General features: G+C 39.3%; 1 protein-coding gene across 8 annotated transcripts in view; it reads right to left on the reverse strand.

Moving 5' to 3' along the window:
• LOC124282742 (diacylglycerol kinase zeta-like) overlaps positions 1–27,518 on the reverse strand; it is a 388,746-nt gene that overhangs the window by 15,505 nt on the left and 345,723 nt on the right. For 5 of the 8 annotated variants that reach the window (XM_046718812.1, XM_046718803.1, XM_046718816.1 and 2 more), the window contains 17 exons: positions 27,220–27,372; positions 26,436–26,680; positions 25,140–25,314; positions 21,243–21,314; positions 19,923–20,064; positions 19,016–19,071; positions 18,044–18,180; positions 17,417–17,525; positions 16,528–16,727; positions 15,579–15,700; positions 13,699–13,778; positions 12,271–12,352; positions 10,472–10,724; positions 9,109–9,189; positions 7,102–7,182; positions 2,267–2,388; positions 1,143–1,180 (listed from right to left, as the gene is read on the reverse strand). In XM_046718812.1, the coding sequence (XP_046574768.1) occupies positions 1,143–1,180; positions 2,267–2,388; positions 7,102–7,182; positions 9,109–9,189; positions 10,472–10,724; positions 12,271–12,352; positions 13,699–13,778; positions 15,579–15,700; positions 16,528–16,727; positions 17,417–17,525; positions 18,044–18,180; positions 19,016–19,071; positions 19,923–20,064; positions 21,243–21,314; positions 25,140–25,314; positions 26,436–26,680; positions 27,220–27,372 (2,148 nt within the window). The remainder of the gene's footprint in view (positions 1–1,142; positions 1,181–2,266; positions 2,389–7,101; positions 7,183–9,108; positions 9,190–10,471; positions 10,725–12,270; positions 12,353–13,698; positions 13,779–15,578; positions 15,701–16,527; positions 16,728–17,416; positions 17,526–18,043; positions 18,181–19,015; positions 19,072–19,922; positions 20,065–21,242; positions 21,315–25,139; positions 25,315–26,435; positions 26,681–27,219; positions 27,373–27,518) is intronic. The other 3 variants (XM_046718782.1, XM_046718789.1, XM_046718796.1) reach the window with 3 other exon arrangements.

Here is a 27,518-nt window from a genome sequence, read left to right on the forward strand (position 1 = left end):
GTACATATTCCCTTTGAATCGCTTTTGACTTTTGAAATATTGCTGTGTGCGGTGTCATATAATCAATCAATCTTACAGACATATGATCTGGTCTGTAGATAATAAAGTCGGGTCATGACATGATTAGCATCCATCTACACAATTGGGATAAGATGACAGGCATCAACCAAGTCAGCAAGCCTGACCCTCAATTCCATAAGTCACCTCTGACTGACTGACTGACTGAGTTTGGTTTTACGCCGCTTTTAGCAATATTCCAGCTACATCACGCCGGGGGAACACCAGAAATGGGCTTCACACATTGTACCCATGTGGGGATTCGAACCCAGTCTTCAGCGTGACGAGCCAACGCTTTAACCACTAGGCTACCCCACCGCCCCAGTCACCTCTGATGACATGTATGGGTTGCTGAAGATATAAAACTAACCAAGATCTTCATAGCTCTCCTTGGAATCAATGTGTTTTGTGAAATGTAAGCATTGCCATACATTAAACAAAATCTTTGAAAATACGTATCTTAGAAAAGGTAAAATAATCTAACACAGACGCATGTACATCGACTTCCTAAAACGGGAAGCCATGATGGCCATATTGTGATTTGAATCATACCAGGTCTGTAGATTTCCAGGCATTTATGAAAGTGAGTGAGTGAGTATGGTTTTACACTGCTTTTAGCAATATTCCAGCAATATCACAGCGGGGGACACCAGAAATGGGCTTCACACATTGTACCCATGTGGGGATTTGAACCCGGGTCTTCGGTGTGACGAGCAGACACTTTAACCACTAGGCTACCCCACCACCCCTCGGCATGACGAGCCAACCACATTAATGAGAACTCCAGTTGATACAAATTTCTACAGTTAGTATACTCTTGTCATATTGGTTGTAATAACAAGGCATATGCACATCAAAGATTCTTTACTGGTTGAACCCGGTTATTCCCTGTTGTATGAGCAAAACATCAGATGCTTGAATGATATTTCTTATGTTTTGGGCTCTGTGGGAAATAAATCATTCCAAAAATCCTATTGTTTTGGCTGCAAGTGTAACATTAGGAGAAAGATTGCTGGAAACATCAAACCTGGATTGATATGAAACCTAACCAAGAAGGTGAACTACAGTGTGATCACATGACCTACCTTCTGAATCTCCCCGCGCTTAGAGGCATCAATGAGAGCTGAAAGTGAAAGCAAAACTATGAAATGAAAAAAATAGGTGTTTGACTTACAATTTATTTTCTAGCACTCTTTTCTTGGCCATAGTAATTCAAAGACACATACCTAATGCTATAAACTACAATAGAGTTAACTTGGATATTCATCTAAGTATTTTTCTGTGATGCAGGAGACACTTAGCCTTATGTTTCAAACAGACTGTTTATGGCATCTATCGGTAAGAAAGTCCGCTTTGAGTCAGAAAGGATCGATGAAATGCAAATTTGAACATTGTAATTGTTATTATAATATAATATTGACACATTTTATCATTTATTAATACTCAACAGCTTTCTTATATTTGAAAATTTTTCCACCATTTCAAAGTTCTTTTAGAAATTATCATTGTTTTTTTGACACAGTTCACTATTTGTTATGAGGAGGAGTGCAGAGAAAGGGACAGCCAGGTGTGCGCAGAAAGGATGGAGACGGCACACAGCACAGGCTAATGAATCAATAACTTGGTGGGCACTTGTGCACATACTTCTCTAACACCTGGCTGTCCCTTTCTCTGCACCTCCCTCGTAACAAATAGTGAACTGTGTCAAAATTTTAATGATAGTTTCTTAAAGAACTTTTTGGAGTCCGGAAAATTTTCAAATATAAGAAAGCTGTTGGGTATTAGTAAATGATAAACATGTGTACTATTTATATTTATGTGGCAATGTTGTAAATGATCAAATTTAGTATTCATCAGTCCGCTTCTGACTCAAACGGACTGTATGCACACTGACGTTTCTGAAAGGCATTTAGAAGTAGGATAAAAATGAATACATGACACGTTCTTATGGATAACAACTTCTTATTTATTCTTTACACGACATTTCAGAGCTAATTCTTGCTCCTTGATCAGGTGAACACCTACTGTCTACTGATGTGATTAATATGATGGACGAATTGGTGATATCAAGTATGTTATCTTGGAAAGAAAATCGTGAACACAATATATACCGGTAGGCATTTTGAAACACTAGAATCATGTGAGGTATTTATGGTATGTCAGCAACAAAAGACGTAAATTGATCCAGCATTCTATAAAACTGATTTACATTTGTCTAGCGGTGTGATGGTGTGCGTCCTGCCCTCTGTGGCTGCGGTGGCGCTCGACACCGTTGTGAAGTGTATATGCTTCGCCTCCGCCACAGGGGAGTTTGGGGATCCTGGCTCTGAACTAAAGAACATCGCTCATCATTAACATCACAAGCTATTTCAGATAACTAAAACAAAACACTGGATTTGTTTCACCAGTGAAGAATTTAAAAAACTATGTTAAAGCAAATCGCATAAGTTTCTGAAATTACAAGACATTACAAAAAGTATTAATAAATAACATTTGAGAAAAGTTAATGAAAGTAATTTTAAAAAGGGAATTACATGTATTATATAATTTCACATACTTTGAAAATTTGTTTAGGTTGTGTATTGAAAATCTTGAAGTATATAAGAATATATAACAGAAAAGTATATTAAAGTATATCCATGCTGTTCAAGCTGAAACAAAGCTACAAACACCAGGCATGCAGAACACGTCAACAAAACACAGCCACACAGAAATGATAGAAAATGTACAAGATCTAACTTCAGGAGATCAGAAGACAGCTTTCAGCAAGATTAGAGAAGCAAAGGTCTACAAACAGCATTTCAGAACAGAAGGATCAATTATGACACAAGCCTTGAACAAGTTCTTTGGAGTCAACATTTCCTTGAAATTTTGAACTGGCTGTGAAGTTTGACTTGGAATCTTATTTCCTTGGAAACATCAAATAAAACTTCACTTCAGTTCTACGGATACAGAAAATTGTCCATAAGAAAAATATTTGGATAGTAGGGGAGGCAGGCATTTGATTTCTTAAAGTTTGTTGGACAAGGTAGCAACAGACAACAGTAAGGATAAGGGACTGCTTTTTAATGAGCAAACTTTGTAGAAATTGGTATGCATGTTACGAAACATGTTCCTATGAATGAGAATAAATGACTTTACGCATTTAAAATCTTGTTTTTATGGACCTTTTATTTACGATACATAATTTAAAGGTATAAGTGTCAAAAAGGTTGATCGAAATGTTTTTGGAAAATGTTCTTGTCTAAAATTAGAACAGCACATCTGAAAGGTTAAAGATTTGCTCACAGTTTCATCAAAACTTTCTTCATTCTCTTATTGTAGCAGTAAGATGTTAGTTGTCAACCATTTGGATATATGCTATAATACTTTCTTACCAATATCTCAAAGTTTATCGTATATAACTTTATTAATTTCAGATGGCCAAAAAAGCCCTGACATTACCTCTTCCAATTCTTCATAATCATAGTATCATGTCACATTGCTGTGTCCTCTCATATCAAAATAATTGTTGTTATTAAAAAGAGCTTAATATCTCTTCAACAATATTTTGTTTTGAGTTTATTTGGTGAGAGATGATTCTCTGATTCTGCTGACTGTGCATGTTTACACCCCTCAACCTGGATGCAGTAGGCCACGGTTTACCAAGCCAAGACGGTGACATCTAATGTGTATCAACCACCAGTATATATAACATAAACACAGGTGTGAGTGGACAGTCTCAAACTGAAGCAAATAATCCTCATCCCATCGCTGTGCATGTTCATGTTCTAGAGTGAGTGAGTGAGTGAGTGAGTGAGAGGGAGGCTTAGTCCTTGTTTCAGTATTCGCGTCATATCGTGGCATGTCGTATTGAAGGGGGAGGAAGACCTGATACAGTTATAGATCCTTAACACTGATGAAACCAACACTGACAGATCAAGATAACCTCAGGTGATTCTGGACTTTGAAGAAGGAAGGTGTATGTAGTACCCAAGTCACAAAGTGATTTGGTCTAGGTGGCAGTTAACATGAGAGGTGCCTGAAAAATGAGGTGAGTCCTGTGTAGTGTCTTGGATGAATAACGGACTGGGGATTGGAATTAAAGGTTTAATCGTTGAGGAGTACAAGCGACGCCATAGACAGGCCAATCCCAGATGCCATTGCTCGGGGAGCGGTCCATAACTTCCGCAGTTGAAGGCAGGCGTCATTGTCGAGTTGTATAACACTGAGTGCTACAGACTACGTGATATTACATCCTGAATAGGGAAAGGGTCAAAATGAAAAGAGTGAGTTTGGTTTTATGCCTCTTTTATCAATATTCCAGCAATATCCAAGCTTTGGACACCAGAAGTAGGTTTCCGACATTATATGTGGGGTATTAAATCAAACATGAGCGAGCACTTCAACTACTAGGCTATTCCATTGCCCCAAAACAAACTGAGTTGACTGTAGCATTTAAACACATACAGAAACTTCGACTGCTGCACCAAACATGCTCCTTAATGAGTGACTCTGTCTTGTACTTACAGAATGTGTTGGGAGCCAGGGTACTGATCCACAACGTTTGTAACTCTATAGTTTATTGTTGGCTTACGAATGTCGTAAGAACAGTTTGGGGTTCGGGATCCAGGTCTCACTGACAGACCCAGAGATACATTCACAAAATCGATCACCCCATTCCTTTCTCTTCCCCTTTCTTCTAGCAGCCTCGTCGTGAAAAACAAGAATTCCAGTTGCAATAGCCGAGTGAATGTGATCTGAGCCATTGGGCATTGGACTCTGGCAGGACTAAGGGAGACAACTCTACCTTAGCCACATGGGATCCTGCGTTTCTTGTTCTCAAGGTACCAACATATTGAACGATTTTGCTCGTTTGTAGCATTGGTTTTAACCACATGTTCTCGTGTGCACTTGTTCTTTACAGAATTGTGAATTGGCGGAACTAGTGAGAGGTATTGACGTGGGGTCATGGATGCGACAGCCCGTCACATGGAGGGTGGGAATCATGATTGTATGAAGAATAACCGAGGGTGTGGGTGGGTGGATCGATGTAGGAGCCAATCAGATGCTTCTATTATCCAGTGAAATGAAATCTCCATTCTAAGATTATTGTTGGCACTTTAGTAGCAGTTAAGGACCGTGGCTTGCCAATATGTATACTTTGGACAGGCACTAGCTATTCTAGTATGAACTGTACAACCCTAGATGGGCCTCTATCCCCAACAGGGCCCCAGTGCTATTTATAGTGTAAGGGGGAATAACTCTGATTGCCCTTGTTCTAGTCAGTTGAGGGCACATGGCCACTGCCTTGCCATGCTTGTTATGTAAGCCCATCTTGAGCTAGAATAAACCCACATACTTCAGTGATAGTTGTCCTTCATATCACCACAAAGTATATCATATTATTCACACGCTGTGGCCATATTTATAAACTACTCTCCATTTTTATCAATATCTCAAAAAAGTGAGGCACTACAAGGAAAGGGAAGAAGACGTTTTATGCGCCCCTGTCACAGCAATATTTCAGCCTGTAAATCTAAACATATGGAGAATGGACCTTAAGGAACACTGAATGATATGTGGACACTTTAGCTCTGGATTACCCCTTGTAAAACTGAGCTATCAAGGCTGTTAGCAACACAACATCAGCGAGATGGGACATTGTGGCCAGCTGATCTTCATTAGTTGAATCAGATTTGTTTGTTGTCAAACACTACCCTCAGCAATTTGGTCAACTCTTGACCAGACAATCCAGATGGGACATTGTGGCCAGCTGATCATCTTTAGTTGAATCACATATGTTTGTTTGTTTGTGTGTCGTTTAACACAGCACTCAGCAATTATGTCGACTTTTGAACAGACAATCCAGGGATTGATATAATGAACAACAACTAAAGCAGTTCGGGTACAATGACACAAAATCAACACAGTAACTTGGAATCCCCACAGAGTTTGGCTCTTATGACAAACGTAAGTTACAATCCCCACAGAGTTTGGCTCTTATGACAAACGTAAGTTACAATCCCCACAGAGTTTGGCTCTTATGACAAATGTAAGTTAATTCATATTCTGCCTGAAAACCTCAGGGGGATTTCCTTGTGAAATACACTGAACTGTGGGTAATGATGAACTCTGGGTAATGTTGGATTCTGGGTAATGTTGAATTCCGGGTAACACTGGGGACAACACAGAGAAAGTTTCCACATGATAAGGAAAGGGGTCAGAGGTGACAATAGGGAAGGTCAACAACACAGGGTACACCCCACAAGCAGGATTTCACAATATCCTTAATAACACTGACATATCTTCATCACTTCAGCAGGGTACAAACAGGAAGATCAACCACATACTTCGGTTCATTTACTAGCATTGCCTACTAAGAACTTTAACTGCCAAAATTTGAAACCTCAGGAGAAATAATTAATATACAAATTCTGTTATGAAATCCTGACTGTTAATTTAAATTGAAAATGCAGAATAAATAATACTTATAAAGATCTACAAGATTTTAAGTATAAATTGGAATCTCTGAAGAAATAATAAAAAGAGAGTTTGCTATAAAATCTACTTGATTGTTAATTGAAATAAAAGTTCCTACTCGAAGAAGAATCTAAACAGGCATTTTAAAGTAAAGTCAGTTATTTTTAAATACCATATTCTAATGGCCTCTAATTAGTTTCACCACTGGAGAAGCGTACAATATACTCTCTACTGGAGACCGTGCAACATGAGATATTACATAGTATATTGTAAGCAATGTACACACACCACCTCCTCAACATGGGTGCCTACATAGTACCATATCTCAACCCTGTACATGCCACCTCTTGCAAGTCACATTACCATCTCAAGACAATAACCTCAATAGAAATTATCCCAATATTTAGAAAAAAAGTATTTCAAACAAAACACCTCATTAAAAATATACAGAAATTAAATTCAGTTGTTTTCCATTTCATTTCATTTTGATCATCACTGATGGTAATGTTACTAGTTCAAGGTGTGGTATGACAGGAAGTGGGAGAGAATTGTGGGAAGGTAGCCATTTTGTTTTGTGCGGACCTGTTATTGGAGCCTGGCGGGGGCGGAACAAGTAGGTTCTCTGTGCTTTCCGGGCGTTGCAAGGGCAATATTTCAGGGCATCTGAGCACATCGGTAAAAGGCAATATCAGTGAATGTGTTCAAGTGATCAACACACGTATTAATCAATCACAACCCAACAAAAGCAATTAACATTCAAAAACAAAACACACTGTGTGATTTGCTTTGTGAAGTACACTGTCATAAACATGAACATTTCTCCAGTCAAGTTTACTTCTTGGATGTTGTTATAAATTTCTTTTTTAATTTAATCAATGAAAAGAATATTCACTGAAGACAGTTATATCACCCACAATAACTCTTATTAACTCAAACATAGGGAATAGAATATTAAATTTCTCAAATTACGCTGTACTTTCTCGGACCACTTTACTGAAATTCATGGATTTCGTTAAATGAACAAAATTCAATACCATCTTAACATTCTCTAATCTTATGTACATTCACATTTTAAAACTGAAAACATTGAATTAGTATTTTCTAAAGTGTCTTCATTTTCTAATGATTCAGAGGGAGTCACTGTTAACACAAAATTAAAATAATTTGGCTCAGTTTTGTATCATGCTCAGTATTTAACACTCAGCTAAGGTCACAACAAGCTAATTATTTGTTTTATATAACTCTTCACATCATGATATTATTATGTACAGATTTCCTGACTACTCCTTAAACATCTGAAGAAGAAAAATGCTTAAAATCTTATCAGGTATTGCATACATATGATATTTCCAAACTATAGAAGAGTGAGTGAGTGATATTGCTTTTATCAATGTTCCAGCATATCACGGCGGGTAACACCAGAAATGGGCTTCACACATTGTACCCATGTGGGGAATCGAACCCGGGTCTTCAGCGTGACGAACGAACGCTTTAACCACTAGGCTATCCCACCGCCCCCAACCTACAGAAGAACAAATATATATTATTCTGTCTCAGAGAACAATATTTTTTGTCAGTTTGAAATACTAGAAAAAAAATGCAAAGGAAAACCTCCTCATCCCTACTTTTGGAAGAAGATTTGTGGAACAAATAATAAACTTGTGACCTTTTGTCTATGTTTACTCTAAGATGGACGAGATACTTTGAAAGTACAAAGAGAGACTTAGATGAGTTTTTTGCTGCTTCAAGGAATATTTCAGCCATGTCACAGCAGTGAACAGCAGAAAAGGGCTCATGCATTGTACCACTGTGGGGATCAAACCCGGGTCTTCCACATGTGTCAATGCTTTACCTACTGGGCTACCCCACTGCCCTTGAGTTAACAAGAACAGGCTATACATATATATGTAGAACATAAATATTATTTATACATAAATATTATTTTAGATATAAAAAACAGAAGCAAACAGAAGAAAGGTTATACATAATTTGGACAGAAATGCTTTTAACATTTTATATAAAGAATTAAGTGATATAAATGCTTTCAACTTTATGAAATTGTTTAAATGATAGAATCATATATTTATAGCCAGCATTGCAAAACAGATTGAGCATCCGTTATAGGGATTGTTGACAAATGGGCAAGGGCATTATGGGTACAGAGAGCAAACAGCAGTCAGGATACTAGGAGGAAGCTTAGCCCCTCAAAGTCTTAGCATAAACTCAAAACAAACAAAATATCAACTAAACAATGAATTCTTAAATCTATTAAATTCAAATCAAAATATTTTACATACATTTTCCATTACAACTTTCTATGTCTTTAATCAAAATAAATTAAATCTACTTTTATGTTGCCCTGTTAATGATGATAAAAATTAAATACTAAGAGGAGCTAGAAATTATCATTATTGGGTTAAATTCTACTGAAAATATACATGGAGACTTGGCTCTGTTTGACATGTGTATTTCTAGCCTAGAAGAGTGAACTATTCATGTGTTTGTGAGTGCGAGGAGGAGTTATCTCCCCTGGATCAGACTTTCGAGAGGTGCTAAACTGGCAGAAAATAAGCTGCAAATAACATGGACCTGGATTTTGCCATGTAGCGGCTACGGTCAAAGCTCTTCATTCTCTCGGAGTGGGAATATGAGATTTTCTTGTTTTTCCTCCTGTTTAGATGGAAAGAAGGATTTATTCTGATCAAAGCGGTTCAGTTTCAAGATTCAGCAGGTAAACTTTAAGACCTTTCGACAGATGTGAAGTCCACTGTCAACAGACTGTTACACAAGAAAATGTAGTAGAGGCAATCAAAAATAAGGCAAGAGTGACGTCAGACTTTTGATGTTAGGATTGTTACGATATTGACTGGATGAATCCAGATCGTGTTCTTGGCTTACTGGCAGTCAACTCCGTATATAATCAAGTGAGTGAGTGAGTGAGTGAGTTGGGTTTGATACTGCATGGCCAACAAGAATAGGAATGGTGCAGACCGACCTAGAAACATATTCAAGTAAATCTGGACAAGTAGATTTTTAGTAAATGGGTGGCCTCAAATTTTGTTCACATCACGATATGTCTGTGAGGGCATCTCAAAATGATCCACATGAACTTTCACTACTCGGTGAACACCACTGTGCTTTCAAAAGAATATTATACAGGGTATAGATCCCATGACCCTGGCTTCTGACACATCTAAGGGAGACAACTCTATGTTACAAAGTGCTGCACTTAAACCACTGAGTCAGGAGTCTGATTCAAGAGGTGATCGCAGTATTAGAACAGTTGTAATCTATAGAAATCAATGGGAGATACGACGGCAATAGTTCATAATTGCTTTGCGAAATGGGACCCAGATTTGGTAATAAAAAGTAGAACATGGTGAACTCATAAAAAACTAACACACATGAGTTTAACACCATTTTAGAGCTATAACAATATCTTGGCAAGGACACCTAGACTCGTAACATCTCAAGTGACCTCAGTCTGGACAAGCAACCACTCCCCCACAAGACTAACCTACTACCCTAAGGATCATCTTATTATATCCGAAGTTGACTGCATATAATTGTTTTAGTGTTACATTATGATACTGAATCACTATGCCAAACAATGTTCCAGTGTTCTGTAAACCAAGAAACAAGTCTTTTGTGAACGACGCCTATCATTAGGATCCGATTCCATATCCACAGTATGGTTTTAAGAGTATGAATACATAAATAGATATCAACGAGCTCACATATTGGCGCTAAAATCAATCATCACATATACAAGCTAAAACTGCAGCTAGGAACTGGTACACAGCTAAGGCCAACACAACCCTTGTGTGAGAAAATAAATAACCAAATGTGTTGTATGTGAAACCAGTAAAAACATTCCAAATGTATAAAATAAATTTAAATAAATTTTATCATGGCAGCCAGTAAGAAAATCTCAGGTAAGTCGGCTACTCACTGGCAACTTTGTCGTGGAGACTTGGGCGGCGTGACGGGCAGGGAGAATTTGAAAATGAGATCACCATCTTTTGACGTCATGGAGTTATTGTTCTCGGTGACTTCTAATGACTTTTCTCCATTCGTAGCCTTGACCTCTGAGGTCGGTGAGAGGTCAGGGTCGAGTATATACAGGTCTTCTGATGAAATGTCCGTGATGTAATGAAGATTCTCCTGTGCTCGGTCAATCCGAAAAAATCTTTCCGCCGTAGTTGCTGCAAAAAATATCAAATACCATTTAGACATGTGACACAATTTAGCAAAAATATCTTTTATCTAGCACAAATAATGTATATAAATTACAGTGGAATTTGTCAAATCCGGACTCTGTGTAATCCGGTTTTCTCCATAATCCAGACTACTCTCTGAGTCCCGGAAAAACTGTTCTTAATTTATCATTAAAGCTTGCTTTATAATCCGGATTCTCAATTACAGATTACGGACTAAAATAACAGTCCCAACAATCAACTTGCTATGAGAACAATGCTTTGTAATCTGGACTTAGCTCATTAAAATAACAGTCCGTTGAATAAACATCTCCGTTACTTCTGTTGGGGTCCCAGTAGTGGCGAACTGAGACCACAAGACAACTGGCAGTGACTGTCTTGGTTTTCATTTTTATGTCATAACTATCACTGTCAACGAGACGGTAATTTTACTCAAAATGTTAAAAAAGAATGTTTCTATCAGCTGCAGTGAAATCGCATGTAATACACCAAAGTGCTGTCACATAACCTTAGTTATGATCATAAATATTGTACATTTATAGAGCAAAACCTGCAATTGAAATTATGCAAAGCTAGAATATACTTCTCTTTATAAAATAATAGTTTCAGATACTATATTGTTTCGATCACTGCGTCAGAATTCATCTCCTTATATTATTGCGTATGTTTTAACTAAATCATCGGTAGTCGTGGGGGGAACATGTGCACAGCTGATTGCTATTTCCGGCTCTATATACGAGACAAATACACACGGTAATCTTAATCCCTGCATATAATGCAATGCCTAGCAAAAACAAATTAGAACTGAAAAGGTAAATAATCTTGTCTAGTGATGTTTAATTGCAAATTTGACGTCTTTACTGACAAAGTCGTCTTCTGTTGTTTGTTCATGCGAAGCGATATGATATCGTTTTCTTATCCCCTGTAAAAAGTTTAACGAAAGTGTAACCCATAGATAAGCCAACCACCTTCTACAGACTGTTATTTTTTGGTCCTCAAAATTCGGCTTATTAACTGTAATATACGGTAACTCATCGTGGCAGTGTCTATGGTACCGGACAAACGTTGTCTAATCCGGACTGCTTTACAATCCGGACAAATGAGTCGGTCCCAGGCCAGTCCATGATAGACAGATTCCACTGTATATACAAAACTGATAAATGACTTGATGCTTTTGACTTTAGTATTACAAGCATGTAATAAGCCATTCATAATTTTTAAAAAGGTCGCTTAAAGTTCAATTTACAGCTTGTCCTTCAGTGGTAATTTCTAAACTCTCAATAAAATAAAAGATTATTTATTTAAAAAAGGTTGAAGTGTATCCTATGAACCATTCAGTGGATCATGAGTTCAGCCCAATTCCGTGGGGACAGTTTGTCCTTTAGAGATACAATTAGTTGCCTCATGAAAAATTTAACAGACAAAAATAGTTTTACTTCTTTTCTGAAAGAAAGCAGTGTTTCTATATCAAACTGATAATCATTTAAGTCTGGCCTCTGTATGAAGATTGAATCCAACACGCAGATTCACTCACAGTCTAAGAAGCACCATTTCTTTGAGAGTTTCTGCAGTGACTGTGTAGATGTGGGCGATGCCTCTTCACCATTGGAAATATCCTGAAACAGTAAACACTGGTTACCATAGTGACCTGTGGTTGGATATCAACCTGACTGTCATCGTCCTGGACAACCAACCAGCAGCAGGTTGTAACATGACTTGAGGGTACACATTATGGCAAGAATTGATAAGCTGACAAACAGCATACCTTTTTGATAAAATGTGTCTTTATAATCCATGATAATGCTTGCATTAGAACCATCGTACACATCAAGCTTGAACACATTGTGCAGATTTACTGGCAAACAAGGATAAGTTGAGCACCAACCTGACAATTGACCCGTATTAGCATGTATGAGTGCCACCCACTGGCACTTGCCATTGTTAGTGAAGGGCCCCTGGTTGTCTCGCGATCAAGTGTAGTGTGACTTGCTACACCGACGTGAGAGTCTTATGAGCAAGGCGTGTGCAGCTACACGTGGAATCAATTTTATCGTCATGCAATGCATGTGCATTAGCCTACATCTGCTCTACCTTTCACAAACCACATAGGTTTGCTCATTGCCGTGCACCGCCTACTTCTCGTAAACGCGTTTTCTGCGCCGGTCCAACTTATCCTTGTTTGCCAGTAGGTGTAATATAGTTGAAAACACATTCATTCACTGACTGGAATATGGATGCCAACTCACTGAATTGTTTACTAACTCACTGGAATAGGGATAATAACGCACATAAAGGCAACTTGGAGTGAGTGGTGGTGGTGGAATTGGGTTTAACGTCGTGCTTGAGAATATTTCGCTCATATGACGACATGCATGCGTGTGTATGTGTATGTGCGGCTGCTTGTACTAGCCCAGACTTAAGCTGGTTTATAGTGCTATCCCACTGAGATACCATGCCGCAGTGAAGCATGAATACCCCACTCAGACACATTATACTGACTCCGAGACGACCAGTCCTTGTTGTACCCATTAATGCCGAGCGCCAGGCAGGGACCAACAAGTACCATATTTTATCGTCTTTTGGTATGACGCGGTCGGGGATCAAACCCGCAACCTTCCGCATTCCGGGCGGACGCTCTAACCACTACACCACGGAGGCGGTCTTGACTGGGTGAGTTTTATGACGCTTTGAACAATATTCCAGCAATATCACAGTGGTGTACACCAGAAATGGGCCTCACACATCGTACCCATGTGGGGAATCGAACCTGGGCTTTCGGCGTGATGAGCGAACACTTTAACCACTAGGCTACCCCACCACCCTAAAGGCACTTTGATATGTAACGATTGGGAGTCCCACTCAGTGACATTGTAAATAATCTGTAAACCATATCAAAGCTGGAATATTACTGAGTGCGTATAAAGAGCCCCCTAATAATGGGCAGGTTTTCTGCATGACTTACCCGGTTGAGCTTGTTGATTTGTTCTCTAACCTGTTCCAGGTCAGCATTGTTGTCCACGATGATCAGACCTACTGGAATAGCTGGCAAAACAAACAGTCCACACACTCTGGTAACACGGAAGCTCAACACAGAGGTACTTAACTTGCACTTAAGTCGATGATAACCTCCAGCTCAGTTCACACTTAAAACTTACTTCAGGATTTGCAACAGAGGCGTCGTAACTTATTATCAATGACGCTAGAATATTTAGATCTTTACTTATATTTGTTTGAACTCTTTGTTGTTAACATTTAAGCATATAATTTCACGTTTAATTTCGACATGTAAAAGTTAAATTGAGTTTGTCAAAGAGTAAATGGCGAAGGATGAAATTGTTATTGCATAGATGTTTTAGCATAAAGTGAAGAAGCACATGCATAGATGTAAATATATGATCAAAACCATAACCTGAGAATTAATTTCAGGATTATGTTTGAAAATCAACCATGGCTGCATATAGTCACAAAAAAATCAAAAGAGTGTAGGTGATTTTGATTATAGGGTAATTGATGAAGGTATATTCTGCTGCTTGCTAAGTCTAGTGTCTAATATACACCACCAAGTGATGAAGTTGCAGCCCAAAGTCTAGTGCAAACTGGATGATACTAGACATGCATGTGACAGGGGTCACGAGGTCAAGGTCAGGGTCAAGGTCAGGGGGTCAGTCCCAATGTCCATGCAGTATCTGGGTCACATTCTTTTCATCGGTTTGTACAAAAAAGTGTGAAATGAAATAATTTTCTTCTTGCATTGAGAACTAGTGTAAGAAGTGCAGTGTTTTTATAAATCATGTATTTACCTGTTTATATTTAAAATTTATCACCCCAATCACAGATGACTTTACCACATTACCAATGCAATTCCTTTACCAAAAAGATGGCAGATGCTGACAGACAAACATAGATCACCATGGTAACACAATGTTGTCAGACATTACATATATATATATATGGTTAATGCACAAAATACCCTCAGGTGTTTCAAGTGTTAATATGTAATAACCAAATTATTAGTATTTGTTAGCTTTAATGTATGACTGCACTTATTACATAGCTCTGACAGAGTATGTCACATTGTCAAGGTAACAGTATTTTAAAAATGTTCATCTGAGACTAACAATAACCAATAACTTTCTATAATGGTTAATAATAATAAAAATAATAATAATAATAAAAATAATAATAATAATAATGCTAATTTTTACGCCTAGAATCCAAAGCGATGCTGTTCTCTGGCGTTACATTATTACCCTGATGGAAATGTACTTTCAAAGCTGCTACTAAACGCTAAGCGCGACCGTATAGGTCCGTACATACGCTTTTTCAGGTACCCATTTTGAACAGCTGGGTGGACTGAGTGCAATGTGGACGAAGTGCCTTGCCCAGGGACACAGCACAGTATGAGACCCAGGTCACAAATATTGTGTCTCCACCAGGATTCGAACCCGGGCCTTTGGTGTGAGAGGCCAGCAAGCTAACCACTACACCGCTACAGTCAATCTGTAATAACAATTAACTACAGTCACATGAAGGAATTGAGTGTCCTTTTACTTCTTTCGTGTAGAATATATCTCAGATAATTACCAAGAAAAATGGCACCATGATAACCACAGCGCCAATAAGGATTCTATTACCATATCGCCATATAAGTCCCAAGAGTATTTCACCAATTTTGATTCCTATTCCTACGTGGATGCCCTGACAATGTGACATGTTGCCCTCACACAGGTCACCGCTGGCTATATGGTGTGTTACAATGTATGTATGGCTAGCTAGAGGATGGAAACCAAGCTGCAACCGGTGTATTCTTCCCATCATGCACTTTGTCACGTGACAACTTACAAGCTTCCCGGAGTTTGTCTTTGTCGTAGTGCATGGCTTCATATGTTGCCATGCCGATTCGACTCACTTGGAGTCGTAACCGTTCGGGGACCGAAGGTGGACTGAAAAACGCAAAATCAGGACTATAGATGGGCTAAAACAGTCTGAGGGGAACCCTGAGGTGAGCTGGTGCTGAAATATAATGGTTAGTGAATCATATTATACATGAACTCATGAAATGCAATACTGTATTTGATGTTTTCAGCAACCCAATGAATGCCCCCCCAATATCATAAAAAATCAACAGGAGTTAAAAAAAGTTATTTAACTATAAATCCATAATCTTAATGTAAAATTAACTCTTAAAAGCAAGTTTTATTGATTCGGTTACCTTTGCAAACTCAAAATATTAATATAGAAACTTGATTTAATAAATTTAATGTTTCCAACTTCTGAGAATGTCAAAACTATATTAGCATCCTTTTAAAGATTGAATTAGTTTAGAGTCGGTTACACTGGTTTGTGACATGTAGGACCCTGGTGAAAACCAAGAGCATGATATAGGACGGTAGGCACAGAAATATGGTGAAAATAATAGATTCCTGGCACACCTAAGGGACATAACTCAATATATGCAGTAGTAGTGGCAGTATGTCTGTGTTTGGTCTAGTAAGGCAATTAGGCGTTTTACACTCATGGAAGGCAAATGAACCCAACTTCATTCCGGTTGCTTAAAATGTCAAATACAGTGAGCAGATTGGTAATTGAAGAAAAAACCCTGAAAAAGGCTCTTTGGCGGTAAACATAATCCGTCATTCAGAATTAAGCTATTTCAGTGGATAACCGGATTATGTTATTTAGAATCCATATTAATCTTGCAGTAAGATCCTATAATGATATCCTGATGTTAAAATGTATTGTAAATTGTAATAACAGTTTTGATTGGTTACTTCAGATGTTAAGTACATACTCATTGGTTATTGGCATTGATCCTCGTCTCTTGGGCTTCATGATCATATTGGCCTGATTGCGAAATCGTATTGAGACGACCGATGGGCGGAGTCGACAAGGTTCGCCATCTAGTTGCATAGGCATGGACTTGTAGGTGGTCAGCTTGACCTCCTGACACTGTATGAGACGCTCACCATGGCCACCCACATACAATGTCGCCTGGATCGAGAACACAGAGAACGCAATGAAGCTTGGATTCTACCTTCATTTGTACTAAATTACAGTTGTGGTGAAGTCTGGAAACATTAACACAATGGACTGTAAGAACAGACTTCACAAATTGTATCTTATTATTCCAACCATACTTAATATGAGACTACAAGAATGGAGTTCATATATTGTGCTGAGAAATATTCCATCAATATCTCAAAGAAAAACTACGAACAAGGATTTATTTCAAATATTGTGTTTTGAGAAATACTCTAGCTAAATCACAGCCAGGGACTGCAAGTGAGTGAGTTTAGTTTTACACTGCTTTTAGCATTATTCCAGGAATATTACGGCATAGGACACCACAAATGGGCTTCACCCATTGTGCCCATGAGGGGAATCGAATCTGGATCTTTGGTGTGACGGGCGAACGCTACCTCACCACCCCCAGGGACTGCAGGAATGGACTTCACTAACTGTTCACTTGAGAAGTATTTGAGTCATTTCACAGCAGAGGACTAAAGCAATGGATGACCACTAATTGTAACTTTGTTGAAAATACGAATTGAGAAAATAAAGTCTCAACCTTGATTATGCACAAATCAAGGTAGTAAACTTCAACTAATGTATCATTTCATGACTTTACTTTGTGAGCACACACAGTATTATTGCCATGGCAACGTCCTGATGTTACTGACCAGAGAGGAGTATGTGAAGCCCACCACCTCCAGGTAGCCATCGTCATGTCGTTGTGGCTCAAACCCCACTGTAGTGGGGTTGCCCCAGGGGAGAGTGCCACTAGCGTACCTGGAACAGGAAGAGGACACATTGTAGGACTACACCAGTAACATAAGTCATCCTTGCAGCAGACTTATAACATCACTGTAACTCACTGTATCTCTTAGCTGAAACACAATGTGTCTCGTAACCGTAACATAGAGAGTGTCACAAAATTGTAAGAGCCTTCACAAAATTATGACCGAGTGCATAACATAACCCCCCCAAGGCTACATGTGAACAGACAACATCACCCCTCCCAAAGGCTACATGTGTACAGACAGCATCACCCCTCCAAAGGCTACATGTGTACAGACAACATCACCCCCTCCCTTCACCCCCCTGACTCCATCTTCATGTCCTGAATCTCTCACACATCACCCCCTCCTCCACCCCTGACTCCATCTACGTGTGGAATGTTGAGGGACAGCTTCATGTCCTGAATCTCTCACAACATCACCCCCTCCCTCCACCCCCTGACTCCATCTATGTCCTGAATCTCTCACAACATCACCCCTCCCTCCACCCCCCTGACTCCATCTACGTACCGTGGAATGTTGAGGAAGAGGAGACAGTGCAGCTTCATGTCCTGAATCTTCTGAGTGAGGTCCACCCCGTCACACTCCACCTTGATGTGGCCAGAGAAACCCTTCCAGCTCCTCTTCAACATGTCTCTCCCCCCAGCCTGCACACATCAACATCTTACATCAATTACAGAATGCACACCTAGTGTTTGTATGAACATCAAACAAAGGATTGGTGAACTGGTCTTGAATTTGTTATATTTCACCCCAGTCAGCAATATTCCATCAATCTAGGCCTGGCTTTCCAGGGGCAGATGTTATGAGCATGTGGTATGACATGTCACCAGCCTGGTCACATCTTCTGCCCTTCTAGTTCGCCTTCTAAACAAGGTCTGCTACAGCTATTCTGACCAGCGTCCAATTCCATAAAGACAAAGCTCCAACTCTTCAACATACTGCAGTCACAGTAGTCTGTCTCACAGTCCCTGAACCACATTATTTTCCCTACTGCCAAGCCCTCTCTGCAGTGCTAAAGCACTAAATGAAGCAAGTCTAGATTTCCCCAGGTCTCCCTGGGGCTCCTTTTCAATTTAAATGGGTTTGTTTGTTACTATCAAAAAATATATATATTCAGAGACTAAGCGTTAGTCTACAGTCACAGTGTTTTGGACACTTTGTGAGGAAGTGAATGAGTTTACATTTACTCCAGCTTTTAGTATTATTCCAGCAATATTGGGGGGGGAAGGCCACCACACCTTGTGCCATGAAGGGAATCGAAGCAGGGAACGCTTTAACCACTTTGGTCCTTTGGTATGGTACTCAGGACCTGGCATTGTGGTCAGAGCTAAAATGGGTGACACATGATGGCCTCCATCATTCTGCTAGTTTACCTCTTACACTTTGACAACAGAACCCAACACATGAACTCCTATCATCAATATTTTGAAGAAGAGTTTACGTTTTGCATGGATGTAAGTTTTTACAGATATCACTTACCCCTGCATAGAATATTTTGTTTCGTAACCTGCTATTGAACTTCTCTGGGTTCGCCTCTGAAAGGAGAAAACAAGATGGATTAGTTGATGTGATTCATGTAACTGATTGGTTGATGTAATTCATGTTACTGATTGGTTGATGTGATTCATGTTACTGATTGGTTAATGTAATTCATGTTACTGATTGGTTGATGTGATTCATGTTACATGTTACTGATTGGTTGATGTGATTCATGTTACATGTTACTGATTGGTTGATGTGATTCATGTTACATGTTACTGATTGGTTGATGTGATTCATGTTACATGTGACTGATTGGTTGTCCTCACACTAACATTCTTCCATGCTGGGTTACGAAGAATGTGAAAGTGACGAAATTGGACATAGTGTAACGTAATACCACCAGATGATGAGTGAGTGAGTGAGTAAGGTTTTCGCCGCTTTTAGCAATATTCCAGCAATATCATGGCGGGGGAGACCAGAAATGGGCTTCACACATTGTACCCATGTTGGGAATCAAACCCGGGTCTTCGGCGTGACAAGCGAATGCTTTAACCGCTAGCCTACCCCACCGCCTATACGTGGTTTACGTGGTGCATGAGAACAATACAGTTCTTTAGAAACCACTTTTATATTCTTTGTTGTTCTGTGCTGAATAACCCCATCAGTAACTGCCAATGGACATCTTGATTGCCGTGTTGTTATTTATTGCCCTCGTCAGTTCGTTGTACCCCCCCACCAGATGATGACCTAAGTTTACTCAGTACAAGAGCTATGCTAAAGGCAGTCAACCACACTCATCCTCTCTATGACAGGGAATATATACATCTGGTTGTAACGTCTGTAAGTACTCAGGGTAAATAAGAGGTCAAAGGCACGATTTACAAGGGACAGTGCGATATCGTACCCCGAGATTCGTGGAACTCCAAGGACACGTGAGCGTCAGCACCAAGACTGAAGTAGTTGTTGAAGATTTCTAGGGGCAACGTCTCCGCTCCTCCCTCCTCGTCTGGCTCGGCAGATGTGTTAGGGGTCACACTGATGTTCCACCTGTAACAGGAGCAAGTGACACAGTGGGTTTGAGAGTACAAGCACTAAGACATGACTACTCTTGAACCTTGTGGATGCTATTTATTCATTAATACAGAAAAAATAATCAAATATTTACAATTTCACTTTCTAAATATACTACCCATCAAAAGTTTAGGCTCACTAGTGTAAATGTAGCCACTTACTTAGTCAACCGTTCTAAACTAGATTTTGCTAAATATTCCATACTGTTTAAAGGTACTGTTTACACATGAACTGATGTATTATAAAACAAATTCTTAACGTTGAAAAGATTATTGTCATGAGTTCAGTAAATGATGAAACTCTGTGTACATTGGCAAATTCTTAACAAATCTTTACACCAAAACGCAGCAGTTCACATGCATGATATTTGCACATGCATTTCAGAAATTTTATGCATGATCCTCGTGCAATTCATCTGCATAAAGTTTGCAGCTGGTTCCCCCAAGTTAGTGGAGAAATTCATCTTCGATGCAACCACATATATATACATAACATATAGTGAGTGCTTTAAGTCAGTCTAAACTTTTGATGGGTAGTATATGTATGAAAAAAATGAAAAACAAATACTGCTGATGTTACTGAGTGATATATCAAAGCAATATATGTCAATGTTTGTTACTGGATCCTGGCTGGAACCATGCTAGCTACAGATGACCAATAACACATCAGTATTGGAAACATACAATTGAAGCACCAATAAAATCTCAGAAATCTTCCCACTCTGAGAGTTGCAACCCCAAAAAAGATACCTTTACAGACGGGTAAATAACTACTATGTGCAGTCTGCATACAGGAGTGAGTGAGTGAGTTTAGTTTTACGCCGCACTCAGCAATATTCCAGCTATATGGCGGCGGTCTGTAAGTAATCGAGTCTGGACCAGACATTTCAGTGATAAACAGCATGAGCATTGATCTTCGCAATTGGGAACCGATGACATGTGTCAACCAAGTCAGCGAGCCTGACGACCCGATCCCATTAGTCGCCTCTTACGACAAGCATAGTCGCCTTTTGAGGCATGCATGGGTTGCTGAAGACCTATTCTACCCCGGATCTTCACGGATCTGCATACAGGAGCATATGTACCCGGTATATAATGTGCTGCCACTGATAACAGCCATATTGCCTGGCCAGGAGATAACGAGGACAACTTACCCGGTCCAGCTGAACCACCTGGCCATCTTCAACATTGCATAAGATTTTGGAAATGGGTTCATCCGTGTAGCCCTGTAACATAGTGGGTTAATAATTCAGCTCAACATTAGTGATTGTTGTTTTAAGATCATAAATGCAGAAATGAAAAGAATTCTATTTCTAAGTTTTAAGTGGGTCCCATGCAACATCTTAATTTTACCAAGCCAGGGAAGGTGGGTCATCCAATACCAAACTCATAGAGTAACTTGCCATCAGGTGAAGACACCATGTAGTGAGTGAGTGAGTGAGTGAATTTAGTTCTACGCTGCTTTTAGCAATATTCCAGCAATATCACGACCGGGGGCACCAGAAATGGGCTTCACACATTGTACCCATGTGGGGAATCGAACCCGGGTCTTCAGTGTGATGAGTGTATGCTTTAACCACTAGGCTACCCCATCGCCCCTATAACATGTAAAGTACTGGAGATGTCATGGTTTGTATGGGCACTTTCACTAGGACTTGGGTCATGTTCTACACTGTCACTGAGAGGTGTTTATTGGAGCTGCTTAAAACTAAGTTCATTCAGAAAACAGGGGGTTTTTTTTGTGGTTTTTTTCACTGATGAAGTGTAATCCCAAATATAACATATGTCCATTTAAACACTTTGAACACTATATATATGTAATAACAATAAATGGGATGGACTTTCACAATGAAATTGTTTAAAATAGGATGGGTACAAGTCACCATTTTTGTTATTTGCTTACATTTTGTGTGTTATGAATAAATTTCCTTCTAATGTATTCCAAAAACAGTTGGTGAATATCCATTTAGTTGGTATTCTTTTTGAAGAATGTTTAATTATACATTTATAAAATCGTCAAAGCATTCAAGCAATAATCACCATTACCATTAGATACTCCATTTAAAACTCATCATTTGAAATTAGGATACCTGATACCAAAAGGTCAAAAAGAAGTGAAATTTTCTGCCATATTGAGTCCTGGGCATGTGGATAAATAATATATGTGAGCCTATCAGAAGTGGAAAACATGAGATAAAGGTATTATAGTCAATATAGACCTCTGTTTAATATTGAAAGCATGATAAGTGTGATTATGACTGAAATGTATACTACTTTACTAAACACTAATGATCATAACAACAACCTACGTAGAGTTTTCATCAGACAAATTCTACCCTCATGATGAAATAGTGTAGCTTCATCACGTGCATATGATTCAGCTGACATTTTCCTGACAACTTATCATCTGAGTTCAACAACAAGGGGATTATCTCTGCAACAGTAATGAGTACATCTCACTCTTCGTCTTCTAATTACTGAATTCTGGATTAGTTTTGCTAATTTACTCGCGAATCTCAACCTGATTTATTCAGGACTCTACCACATTACATATGACAAAATGGCCGTTCCATTAATGAGGACGAAATACTGAGTCAGAGTTTGATGCAAGAACCATTAGGGATACTACTTTAAAGAAGTTGAGGATCAGACAATTCTGTCATTTTACTAAAACGTCATCACTAACTTAAATACATACTACACAGTACATTAGGCGTAGCTATCAAAACGATACAGTGAGTGACTGAGTGAGTGAGGTTTTATGCTGCTTTTGGCAATATTCCTGCAATATCACTGCAGGGGACACCAGAAATGGGATTCACACATTGTACCCATGTGGGGAATCGAACCCGGTCGTCAGCATGACAAGCGGACGCTTTAACCATTCGGCTACCCCTAGCCCCCAGAAAACAATAAACGGCAATTTTTCATCGAGATCTCATCATCAAAGTTCGGGTTAAAGTCATTTGAATGAAGCTTCTCAGGTCTGGAATACTGCAGAATGAAAATTGAAGCATACGATTATACTGTTTTTGACGTCTGCTCCAGAACTGGCGGGGTGAACATGGGTAACTGCTCAGGATGTGAAAACAGAGTGATCTCCCTTCTTAGCTTCATTTTGCCATGCACTACACTTGGTTGAACTCAGTTTTTATTTCCTGTACATACTCTGTCCGAGCTAATGATTTACATGATGTTACATTATGAAGAATGGATCCTACTAGCTAATGTATTTTCTTTCCCCTACAGCTGATGTTCAGTAGATATTCTTATATCAGGTACAGTGAGATGACCTTACAGCTGATGTTCAGTAGATATTCTTATATCAGGTACTGTGAGATGACCCTACAGCTGATGTTCAGTAGATATTCTTATATCAGGTACAGTAGATGACCATGACTTCGGCCATAGAGAAGGTATTCATGGCCGGACAGATTAACTAATGTAATCATCCTGATTACAATCCCCTTTCGTTAGTTGAATAAAACCCTGCTCTACAATAAAACACTACATGACCCTGATTACAGCTGTGTTATAGCTGGGAGGTGGGGTAGCCTAGTGGTTAAAGCGTTTGCTCGTCATGCCGAAGACCCGGGTTCGAATCCCACATGGGTACAATGTGTGAAGCCCATTTCTGGTGTCCCCCGCCGTGATGTTGCTGGAATATTGCTAAAAGCGGCATAAAACCAAACTCAGTCCGTCAGTGTGTTATAGCTATTGATTAAATATTGTCGTTTGGGCAAACTAACACTGACATAAGCAATAAACTGGTTCTTGTTTCACCACTGGTTGGAGGCCATTTAGTTAGTGTTTATTTTGGGTTAGTGCAGTACTTTATGATCAATACCACACACATACATATCAATGTCTTCACCTGAAATTAGCCAAATTACAATAAGAATCACTGACAATAACAGGAGAATAAGACCACCATTCAGAAGAGATCAATTATTTTTCTGGTTTAATTGATGGGCCTATTCTTGGGTCATAATAAAATGAAATATAATAACAAATTTACTTCTGTGCGAGTTGACTGAAAGTAATGCTATTTTAAACCTTAATGCCTATGTTCATATTCCATTTTAAGATATATATCCTATTTTTAACAATTAGTATAATAATCAACAGGTATATTAAACATATGAAATGCAGATGTAACAAACATTTGTTTCAGACCAACACTCACCACGGTGCAACTTAACCACTATGACCAAAATCAAAACTGAAATATACAACTTTATGGATGACAGCTTCTTGTTATTGCATTTAGCGACTATTTGATGTAGATTCTTACAACGTTATCAAGCTATCATTATCACTTTTAGCTTGATAATGATGTAAGAAACTCCACCGAAACGTCATTTAATGAAGTTGTCATCCGTAAAGTTGTATGTTTCATTTTTGACTCACCAACTTCTTGAATGCTGACCAAACAATGACCAAAATCATTATTTTGGTAGGTGCCTGACATAAATATCATGAGTGAGTGAGTATGGTTTTACGCTGCTTTTAGCAATATTCCAGCAATATCGAAATTACTGGGGGACACCAGAAATGGGCTTCACACATTGTACCCATGTGGGGAATCGAACCCAGGCCTTGGCATGACGAGTGACCGCTTTTACTCCAAGGCTCCCACCACCCCTTATATACATGTATCATGTAGTGAAATCAGTCAGTGCAACATTTTACAACACTTGCTTCAACAACATTTCCACATGTTGTACTCTTGAGAAGTGTAACACTTGCTGACTCTTGAGTGAGTGAGTGAGTATGGTTTTATGCCGCTTTTAGCAATATTCCAGCAACATCACGCAGGGGACACCAGAAATGGGCTTCACACATTGCACCCATGTGGGGAATCGAACCCGGGTCTTCGGCGTGACGAGTGAACGCTTTAACCACTAAGCTACCCCACCACCCCTTGGTGACTCTTGAAAAGTGTAACACTTGGTGACTCTTGAAAAGTGTAACACTTGGTGACTCTTGAAAAGTGTAACACTTGGTGACTCTTGAAAAGTGTAACACTTGGTGAAGGTAGTGACACTTACCCCTCCCCAGTTGAGTGTCCTGGCAAGGTCGTTGCCAGTCCCAATGGGAAGGATGGCGACAGGGGTTGGGGGCGAGATCCCCAGGGAGTCCAGCATAGACAGGATCCAGTCTACTGTACCATCTCCCCCACAAGCCAACAGTCGAAGGTTAGGCACTTTCTTGAACAATTCTAGACTGAAACACACAACAGAGGTAATCACACATTTCCTCAAAATAAAATGGTTAAGTCACAGTTAATATACACATTTTTACATGACTGAATGCCAAACTTAAAAGTTAAGAAATATTAATTTGCAAAAAGTGGTTGCAGGAATGCAGATATAACTGATATCATTTGATTGTAGTACAAGAGCAGTACATGAACGTAGTGCAAGAGCCCCCATTTTAGACGCAGCAATTGCTGTGCAAAGGTCCCCGTCGCTTAGTCAAATGAGTGAGTGAGTATTATGGTTTTACACCACTTTCAGCAATATCATAGTAAAGGGCACATGACACAGAGGAAAGAGCTGACATTTTCCATCCTCACACATGTGTAGTTGTTTGGAGGATAGGGTTTGCCTCACAACTATTAGATATGCTGACAGTGAAGAGGGCGCTTCTTGAAAATTCTAAATTCAAAGATTTAATATCATCATTACAACTCTCACAAGAAGTTATGGATGCTATTGAGTTATAATGCCATAGAGGCCAGGTATTCAAAGGAGGTATGGACACATTGCTCCCATGAAGGAAATAGAACCCAGGCCTTGAGCATGTAGGGTGAACACTTTAACCGCTAGGCTGCTGTACCACAATAAGCTAACACATTCTGATATAACTGAACAGGGGGGATCCACTGGACTTCATGATTTATGTGTAACTCCCCCCCTTCTCCAAAATCCTGGATCCACCCCTGCTGAAACACCATAAAAGCATTTTCGAACAAATCTCACTCACTCAATGTCTTTTTGCAAATGAATTTTGTGTCTATACCACTTTGAACAGCATTCCAGCAAGCTGTATGACTAATTCTCAAAGTCCACCTGCAAGTCCCAGATGTTAACACTAGAACATAGCTGCTGATCAAATTACGGCAACAACAGATCAAGGATCAAAGATGAGCCAAATCTGGGATTCAAACCCAGACCTAAGTGACACAACCACAATCGTGTTGTTTCCAGAACCTGGTGTCTCCATGCCATGTGCATAAGAAGAAAAATGGAACCAGACGTGAATTGAACCATGGCAAAGAATGTTCCCAGGGAGCTATTGTATATATATATATATGTTGATGATCTGAAATATATGTTTCTCACCCAAACTGTGGTCCTCCCTGGGAGAGGTCAAACACTTGCCGCGGGTTCAGGAGCCAGCTGAACTTGTGGAAAAGTTTTGCCCCTTGATTGCCACCACTCTTGGGGTTTATAAAAACCAGGAGCGGCTTTAAGAGCGGTGATGGAATCGGTTTGATCAAAAATGGTTTTTGTTCATCTTTACTTAGCCTTTTCTTTAAGGATGCTTTCCTTTTCTTACTAGCCCGAAGTGAAGATTTGAAGGAACCCTGTCGCAGACAGAAAGTATTCATTTCAAACAGTGCTCAGTATTTATAACTTACTTTTTTTTCTTGCTTCAAAGCTCAACAGTTTTTTTCTTCTTTCAAAGCTCAATCACATTACCTTGGAACATCTGTTGAGTATGGGAGGAGGGAACAAGAATGATCAATATTCTGTACACTAATGCAGATGAAAAGCTGTTATAACCCATGACGCAATGTCTCACTACGCCAGCACTAAAGACCTTTGAGTTTTTATACAGACCTTTAAAGATGGTTCTCAAAGGAAAGAAAGTTCCGAAACATTTGTCCTGTTTCAGACATTTTATGTAAATCCATTCCTGATAAGCCAGCTTCATCGGGGTTTTTCTCATTCACTTAGACATAAAATGTATCCAGTATTACAAACATGGGCTATATTCATGGAATGATCATTAAGTACTTCTCACCAAAACATTTCATTTCATCCACAACTGTTTTGTCCGATCACATAAAATACCATATAAACAACTGAAACTGAAAAGTTCTGAGTGTATCGACTAACTCACTTTCTTGGGAAGTTTTATAATCCAAGATGGCGGTATGATGATGCCAGCATGAATACCCAGAGTGCATTGTTCTTCTATCTGCTGCATCATGAAGCACGTGGTCTTGTTGTGGTAGGCGGCTTTACACCACGAACAACTGATTGCTATGATATCCTGGAACAGACCATCACCTCAATATAACTCACAGCAGTACCCAGCCATTACCAGCAGTTTCAAGATCATCATGAACACTTTCCACAAAGCTAAACGTGAGACCTACATGTGCTCTCAAACAGATGTATGGGCAGCGTGGAGAGTTC

The sequence above is a fragment of the Haliotis rubra genome, unplaced genomic scaffold, assembly GCF_003918875.1.
Source record: "Haliotis rubra isolate DU_JTF1 unplaced genomic scaffold, ASM391887v1 Scf109, whole genome shotgun sequence".
NCBI lineage: Eukaryota > Metazoa > Mollusca > Gastropoda > Lepetellida > Haliotidae > Haliotis > Haliotis rubra.